Source organism: Sebastes fasciatus, chromosome 20, assembly GCF_043250625.1.
Source record: "Sebastes fasciatus isolate fSebFas1 chromosome 20, fSebFas1.pri, whole genome shotgun sequence".
In the NCBI taxonomy this organism is placed as follows: domain Eukaryota; kingdom Metazoa; phylum Chordata; class Actinopteri; order Perciformes; family Sebastidae; genus Sebastes; species Sebastes fasciatus.
The window spans coordinates 10,147,345-10,156,347 of record NC_133814.1 but is presented as its reverse complement, the minus strand read 5'-3'; the positions used below and the strand labels follow the sequence as shown (position 1 = coordinate 10,156,347).

Below are 9,003 nucleotides of genomic sequence, written 5' to 3'. Positions count from 1 at the left end.
AGGTACTGCATTTAGTATAAAAAAATATGCTCAAATCATAACATGGCAAACTGCAGCCCAACAGGCAACAACAGCTGTCAGTGTGTCAGTGTGCTGACTTGACTATGACTTGCCCAAAACTGCATGTGATTATCATAAAGCGTGTATTTCTGTAAAGGGGAGACTCGTGGGTACCCATAGAACCCATTTTCATTTACATATCTGGAGGTCAGAGGTCAAGGGACCCCTTTGGAGATGACCATGGTGGCGTTCAGCTCGGCCAGTGTGTCCACGTGAGCATCAGTGAAAGCACGACTTTTCTGGTTGGCCCTGGCGACCAGCTCTTCTTTCTGAGTGAGGAGCTCCTCAAGCTGGCTGACTTTCTCCTGCCACTTCTCTATGACGCTGTTCACCCCACCTTTCACCTCATCCACGGAGGCTGTCACCCCCTCAGTCTGCTCTATCTGAGCGTGGAGGCTCTGTTGAAGAGAGATGATCTGTTCATCTCTCTTCTTGATCTCTTCCTCTGCTTTCGCACGCTCTTTGTTCAGCTCCCTCGACCAGGTCAAGATGGTTGCATCATATTCATCCTCCAGAGCAGACACACGGCGCTCAAGGGTGCTGATTTCCTCTTCCCTCTGCCAAATCTCCTCTTTGGCAGCTTCCTCTCCAACGTCTGAAGGGTGTTTTGTGTTCCAATAATAAATATATACATACATTTGCATAAAGCAAGCACATTTGCCCACTCCCATGATGATAAGAGTATTAAATACTTGACAAATCTCCTTTTAAGGTAAATTTTTTACACATGTATCATATGAAGCTTAGAAACTTTACTTTTAAACATGACTGTCCATGCGCTGTTGGGGGCAGTATAGCCCAATCAACTGAAAAGCCATTATAGTATTATCACCAGCCTGCTTTTGATGAGACTTAAAGGCGTCACGTATCATGATTGGGGTAAAGCCGCATACCCTTCCTCTCATTGTAAATATACATTTTACATACAATCAAGCAAATCAAAAATCAAATCAATCAAAAATACAATCAATAAAAAAAAACGGCATTTGTGGTTGCCGGAATTTCACCGTAATAAATATGAGACAACTTTTTCTACAATTACGGTAAAAGGATATTAGTACGGCTGATTTTACGGTTAAGGTTGGAGTTTGATTCCATATTTTACGGTATGAATACAAGTTTTTAGCATAGAAAGAAACACTGGTTTGCCATATGATTAAAAAGGAAATGTCATGATCATAATATGAGCAGCAATATTGATTTGGCGTATCAGACTGGTGCATCCCGACACAGGACCCTTCTCTAAGGCCTCAAGAAATGATTGATAATGCAAGACCTCATTCGGTCGATTGTTTATAGTGGTGCATATTCAAACTAATTAATTAATCAAATCAGGACAAATCAAAACAAATTAGGGTCTTTTGGGGCCCCTGGGCAGTTTTCCCATTTGGTAATCCAGCCTTTTATAAAAGCATATAGCTTCAATATATGTCTCTGTTTTATCCACTATGTGTATATTTTGAATGTCTTAAGACAATTTTTTTTCTTTACTGTATATGTAAGAGAGAGAAAATAGGGAGATTATGCTGACTTTTACAATCAAATCTGAATAAAGGTCAACAAGAAATGTTAATAATATTTCAATTATACATACTTCATTTTGGAATCGTCCCAGTAACCAGTGATTAACCTGCATTTTGGGTAATTCTTGAGTTGTTAGCACCACCATGTGGATATCAATATACCTCCACAGTCCTTATGAAAGTAGGTGTTATATCTGTTTTCAAACAGATACATCTTAGACAGATGCCCCACATCACTGACAGGAATGTGACCCGGGCCACAGCCTCCCACTCAAAAGCTCATTGTTCCGAGCCACATGATTGAAACGCATGGTGACAATTTCAAGCCTTTACAGCTCTCATCTGCACGCTCTGAATCTCACAGAGGCAGTCAGAAGGAGCAACATCATCCCTCTCCTCCCCCCATGTCCAACCACTCTTCCATCAGGATTAACTTCTACTGGAGGTCCTCCTGAGGACCAGCAGACATGGACAGGTAAATCTATTACATTTGAGACATTTGACATTCTCGATCAGCTTCTTAAACTGTGTGCTTAAACGTGTGCTTGCAGAAAAAATGTTGCATGGATCTTGATGCTCCTTCTCCTGGCCGTCCTGGGTGTGGCAGAGACCAAGGACTCTTTGACAGATCTGGGTAGGCCATCCAGCGTTTCTCATTTATACTTTTCTTACAGGCTTCCAAAATATAAGAATATCCTTTTCTTTTTAAACAGAAAACATAGCTGGGAAGTTGGTTTTCTATCAGATGGAGGGGAACGCCCGCTATGTGAGGGACACAGGAGAACTGGCTTCAGATGTCCCCACTGAGACCATGTTCGAACTGTTCGATCCCCATCAGAATTTCAGCACGGCTAAGTTCACCTATACGTGGGACTTGGGGAATGGGTACGAGGACTTTTAATATTGTAAATATCAACCAAAGCGTAGGATGCTTTTCTTCATCTTTCACTCTATCTTTTGATGCAGAGAGGTGATCCAAGGGACTGAACCAGTCGTCCGCTATCACTACTCTGTATCAGGGAACTACACACTGCAGCTGAAATTAGGAGTGAATTTGACCCCGTATTCACCTCCAATCAATGACGTCTACTCCACGGATGTCCAAGTGCTTGGTTTGTAATGTTATGCTTCAGTTTGTTCAGATTTCAAAGCTTCATATTCAGCCTTACAACTTGAATTTCTTGAAACAAATAAAAAATTATCAGATGATTGAGTCTGATGTCAATAAAACAAGGTAGAATTCTACTTCAGTATCCTGGAAATGAATCCTAGAAATGCCTCAAAACATTCGATTTGAATTGTGAAATGATCTCCCGTAACTGTTATTAGATGTTCAGTGCTAAATTAACTGTCAAAATGGATTTATATTAAAGTAAATGCTGTATTTTTCACAGTTAAGTTGAGCCTATAAGCTAACCCTATAAAGTGATAAAATTACTAATAACTCAAATTAATTTGTAGATGCCATTAAAAACATCGAACTGAAGGGGCCTTCAGATTACGAGATGTCTCAGAACACCAGTTTGGCTTTTCATGTTGATGGAAGGTAAGCTGCATTTTATTTATGAGTTTATTGCAATTAATGACTGGCTATCCTTTGAATTTGACTTCATCTTCAATGTGATTAATGCAAGTTAAACAATTATAATTATCAGTATGAAAAAGAATATCATCCTATCTCTTTACTCTGTCATATTTACAAAAATTGAACTGTGTGTCTTCAGTCCTCCCATGTGGGTGTGCTGGCGTTTTTTACATAACTGTGTGCCGGACACGGGTGGGAGCTGCACGCTGACCATGCTGTATGAGAACACCCTGAGACTGAACCACACCTTCACCTCCCCTGGCGTCCACTGCTTGGACATCAGCGTCCGCAATGACATCAGCAAGCTGCAGACATCCTTCAGCCTTTATGTCAAGAGAAGCAGTGAGTGGTGACACACACACACAAATACCTGCAGGCTAACAGGCTGCTTTCCATGACAAAAAGATGGACGGAGATAGGGAAGTTGAAAGACACAAACTACAAGAAGGGCAAGAAAAGGAACAGGCTGATGATTGCTCTCTGAATGGTATTATTGTTGTAAAAGCCTTGAAACTCCAGTGATTATCTGAAGGGTTTAGGAAACTCTCTGCCCTTTCGGGTTCATGAAGTTACACAACAAGGCTGAGGCTCTACGTTTGTATAGATTCGTCTCATTCGTCCACTTTACTCTACTGGACTGCGTTTGTAGAGTTTAAGATCCTTCACCACCATCATCCAAGAGGCTTCATGGTCCAAACGTACTAATCCATTCTGAGCAGATGGATGGTTTGAATGACAAGTAAGAGGCCAAAATGTCAAACTGGAGAAACACTTGTTGAACGGGGAACATGACGACATCCTCCTTACCACTGGTGTTTCCTGAATTTTAAGTTTTCAGTATGTGATCGACCCTTATCCTACCCTTACAACTATATACACCTTGATCCATGTCACTGTGACAACTCTCACGTGACTGACATGTGACCTTATCGACCCCTCAACCACTCTCATGTGACGTCATGCTGTGAACCACCCTGAGATGTTTGAGAGGTTTTAAAGTCCTGAGAATCCCCATTGGTCATTGAGAGGTCTTCAACTCCTCATCCACAGATTATGATACAATACTTTCAGTTTAAAGGCGCTCTATCCAGAGCATTAATGTAGCAGCAAACAACTATTTGCTATGTAAAGATAAAGAGGAGTAATGTCTACCTGAGCAGAGGATGAAGTCCCTTGAGACACCATGAGCTTCTCTGTGCTTTGTGGACATCGCCGGCCCGGCCGAGCGTGCTTTTAGTGCGTGTTTGTGTACGTGAGCATTCCCCACTGGCTAGCTCACGGCCGCCGCTCTGCACTGCTCTCATATGGGGATTACAGTTGATAACTCGTCCCGACCGACGGCGCCATGGCGGAAGAGTAGCATCCACCCTAAGGTTCCCCCCAGGTTAAGAAGTTGTTAGCTCTGTCAGCAGTGTTGCCGTAGTTTCCACTGTTAGCGCTGTTAGCACCGTTAGCTGAGAGCCGCCGGCTCAGCTGTCGCCATGTTGAGAGTCTTGCGGAGGCAATAAAAGAGTAGCTAGAGGAGTAGAGGATACAAGCCATTCAATTTGTTTTAGATAGATAGATAGATAGATAGATAGATAGATAGATAGATAGATAGATAGATAGATAGATGTAGATGTATGTATAGAACTAATGTATAAATATCAAATTGATATTTATTTATTTATTTCACTTATTCAATTTATTAAAGTATCTATGTCCCTTTTCGACTGAGCAGTGTGAATTGGGTTATTTTATTCGAAAAATCATATTAATCTATCTTGGTATCATACAATAGACCCTTACCATATACGTATATATTATATATTTTGGTAACACTTTGATTAATCCCTATTTTTCCGTCCAACTAAATACAAATCCATTAACAACCTAATGGGCATTTGCACGGCTCTCTTAGCTCTCTACGTAGACTGACTCTACTTTGATGCCATTTGAATGAATAAAAATGAATCAAAATCAGTGATTCTTTAAAATGATTCATCAATTTGATTTGGTGCATGCATACAGTTAATTATAATAAAATAAATCTTCTTCTTCCACAATCAAAAAGCTTCTTAGGACTAAGAGAAGCTGTGTTGTGTCATGAGGTGCTTCAGATAAGACGTACCATGTGCCGTTTAGCTGCGTTAGTTCCACAGACGGAAAGGGAACAGTGGAAATGGAGGAATCCGGGCACAGAGTGATCTGACTGCTCGGCACATGTCTGCTGTGCTCAATTGATTTGCTGCTGTTGTGATCCAACTAAAACTCTTAATAACCAGCTTTTAGTGGCAGTTTCTTTGTCGCTGGTAAGCAGGAACATTTTGACTTGGTATTGAAGACTGTTGCTGTGGCATTTTAACAGGTTTCTTTGATTCTAAAAAGACCACACAACACATGTTTGTTTCTTTGTGATTAATTGCAGATAACACCCACATGGTCTTCATGCTGTCATGTGCTGCCATTCTTGTAGCAACCTTCTCTTTCATCACGGTCATCGCCTGCCGCCCTCGTCATCACCACAGATCACAGGTACAGAACTGAACGTGTTGCAGCATCTGACAATGACAACTTATATTTATATATTCATATTCATTTTGCCCATAGTTTAAAGTGGTAAGACCTGGTGACTAAGAGCTGAATGAAGGACATGAAACATAAAAATAACATAGTATCAAACTGGGTTCAATGCATGTTTTTGTGTTTCAGTAAAGTGATGGTAAAAGTGATGTGCATTTAATGACCACAAGGAGGCTCTCTGTGCCCAGAAATAAATTATGCCTGAGCAACAAATTGTGTGTGGCACTGAAACTCTTCTTCTTCAGTCTGTGGACCTGTATTTAATCTCAAACTTTGAAACTTTTTACAACATTTTTTGTTTGATTCTTGCAGTATGCTTCCTCCAGTAACGCCGTATTCCTGAAGAACCAAGACTCTGAAGGTCAAAGCACGATTGTTTTGAACTTCTCCAATGCGGAGAGGGGAGAGAAGGAGCCGCTCCTCCTGCAGTATGGGACTCAATACTCCTCTTAACCATCACACTGCTCCTCTGTCTGCTCTCTGTCTGCACTCCAGCATGCTGTGTTATAAGGTCATTAAATCAGTGGTTATAATCCCCATAGATGTGAGTCAGTAGGGCCCTGCTACGCCCAATAGTATGTTTTGTCATCTATTCACATGGTCGATCCCCGAAAGATAGAATAAAAGAAGACGACAGCAACCTCTAGCGACCGTAGTAATTATGACAGGAGCAGAAGCGGAAGTGAGGCGCTGTAGTGTAGACAGTGTAAAACTCATTATGGGGTGGAGGTGTTAAGAGTTAGGTTTCACTTTCACTTTTGAAACAGAACTATTTTAAGCCAAAACATGATGTTTTTCCCCTAAACTTAAATAAGTGGTTTTGTTCCCTAAACCTATAGAAGTTGTAGTTTAGTTCTCTAAAGCTAAAGAAGTTGTAGTTTTGTTGCCTAAACCTAAAGAAGTTGTAATGTTGCTCCCTAAACCTAAATAAGTTGTAATTTTGTTCCCTAAAGGTAAAGAAGTCGTAGTTTTGTTCTCTAAACCTAATGAAGTTATAATTTTGTTCCCTAAACCTAAAGAAGTTATTATTTTGTTCCCTAAACCTAAAGAAGTTGTAGTTTTGTTCTCTAAACCTAAAGAAGTTATAATTTTGTTCCCTAAACCTATAGAAGTCGTAATTTTGTTCCTTAAACCTAAAGAACTTGTAGTTTTATTAAAGAAATCTAAAGAAGTTGTAATTTTGTTTCCTGAACCTAAAGGAGCTGTTTTGTTTGTGTTCACTTTTACAACGTAGTAGGTGTAGTAGGCCCCTACCGACCCACATCTATGATGCTTATAGCGAGCAATAACGCACATTTTAAGGCCTGATAACAGCCATATCAGGTGGTGGATAGATGTACATGTAGGTATTTGGCAGAAAAAAATAATATGGGTTAACAGAACAATTCTCATCTTGCATATCACCATGTTATAGATGTATATAGCTAAATCTGTAAATGATCAGTGCACAACACTTAGCCTGATATGGCAATTGTAAGTTGCATAAGCAGTGCCTGAATGTATTTAGGACCATGGCGTAAGCTGTGTTAATTAATGTCTGAGTCACCAATGTTCAGTAGTAGTTCAAACGCCTTCTGTATTTTCTTTAAAGGGTGATCAATTGATGAGTCACAGAGCTCAGGCTGACATTCAAATGAACTCATGATAAATTAATAGCACAATTGCAGGTCATGTTTAAACAATGAGTGTTAATTTAAGCATGCTGTGAATGGATCTTTTATTTATACTTTTTTCTTCATATTGGTGTATAAAGTTGGGCTTCGCTTTGCTTTCCAGAGAAAGAATAAAAATGTTCTCCTTTTTTAGAACTTTTTTATGTCTCACAGTGCTAAATATAAAATAATTGAAGTACTGTAAAATCAATTTTGCAGCTCAGTTTTGATCTCTGTCAAGTGGAAGCCAGAAATGGCACATGTTTGAAGTCTTGAACATATACAGTACGTACTACAGACTAATTGTCAGACCATTTTATACGAACAGATGATGATGCAAGCGATACAAAGATGCCAATCAAACTGTAACTGCTGAGTACTTCCCAAAGAACTTCAAAAGAGAAAGCAAAAATGTTTTTTCCTAAGATTTAATACTTATCTTTTTGTTTTCCAAGATTTCTTTGGGGCTATTTCACCCACAATGTATGCTCATTTTCCCCAAATTTCCTTTGTGTATTGCATTACGGGAGAATAGCATGCATTAAAGCTGCAGTTGGTAACTTTAAGCAAATATGATAAAAAAAATATATTTTTATAAAACGGTCACTATATCCTGACTTTAGTGCATGAGACAGATAATCTTTGAAAAAAATCATGTTCCTCTGCCTCCTCCTAGTGCGCCTAACGACATTTGCAAGATTTTACCATGCCTGAAGGAAAACAACCAATCAGAGACGAAGAGCAAACTTTCTATTTCTTTCTCAGCACAGGAGGACACAGAGGAACATTCTTTTTTTCATAGATTATCTGTCTCATGCATTACTGTCAGGGTATAGTGACCGTTTTATAAAAATAACTTAATAACAGCACCCTCATAAATCAAAGGTGTTTATGTATATTGTCTGCTTTGAGGAATATTGAACACATATACACTATATACTAAAAACTTGCTTATATCAGTATGTGTTACAGATTTAGGACATGATGTAGGAGTCTACACTCATTCTAGCAGCTTGTGCCAATCCAATTTGTAGATAAAGATATTAAGTGATAGTTTTTAACTGCTTGTGGCGCTATAGAGGCAAAGTCAGGGGATCAATAAAGTAAAATTTTATGGCAATCCATCCAAAAGTTGCTGAATATATTCCAATCTGGACCAAAGTAGTGGGCTGATATTGCCACCCATAGAGCCACCCCTTTACCACAACAACACTTTTTCAAAATGAAGATTGAGCCTTACTGGTGTAGACTACATTTTGCACTATAAAGTCAAAATTAGTTTGAGTAGATGAGATACTTAGTGAGACACAATTTGGCATAAAGTAAAATGTGCTTATTATTTAATAAGAGAACTTGAGAGTGTCGGGAGAGGAAGAGTTGAATAAAAGCAGGCATTGTATAACTTCACACAAAACAACATCCTTGAATCTTTCCAACTGCGCTGACGTCAGTCAGATTATTTTCATACCTTCATGGTGTTTAATGACAGCTCGTCCACTGCTAGAGATGTCACAACATTATTAATTGAGAGCCTCCTGATGAATGCCAGCTGTCAGAGACGCTGTGTGAAGCTGCAGGTGCTAAGATGAATATACCTCACTTCCATCAGAGGATCGACCTT

The 9,003-nt window shown here is 39.5% G+C and overlaps 1 protein-coding gene across 1 annotated transcript; it reads left to right on the top strand.

Annotated features, from left to right (window-relative positions):
* The first annotated feature begins 1,943 nt into the window (after positions 1–1,943).
* Positions 1,944–7,628, top strand: tmem130 (transmembrane protein 130). Its single transcript, XM_074620330.1, has 8 exons — positions 1,944–2,058; positions 2,135–2,217; positions 2,297–2,468; positions 2,550–2,695; positions 3,045–3,129; positions 3,308–3,510; positions 5,576–5,682; positions 6,043–7,628. Exons 1-8 carry the CDS (start codon positions 2,051–2,053, stop codon positions 6,181–6,183), a joined length of 945 nt encoding a protein of 314 aa, XP_074476431.1. The 5' UTR covers positions 1,944–2,050; the 3' UTR covers positions 6,184–7,628.
* Positions 7,629–9,003: the final 1,375 nt, after the last annotated feature.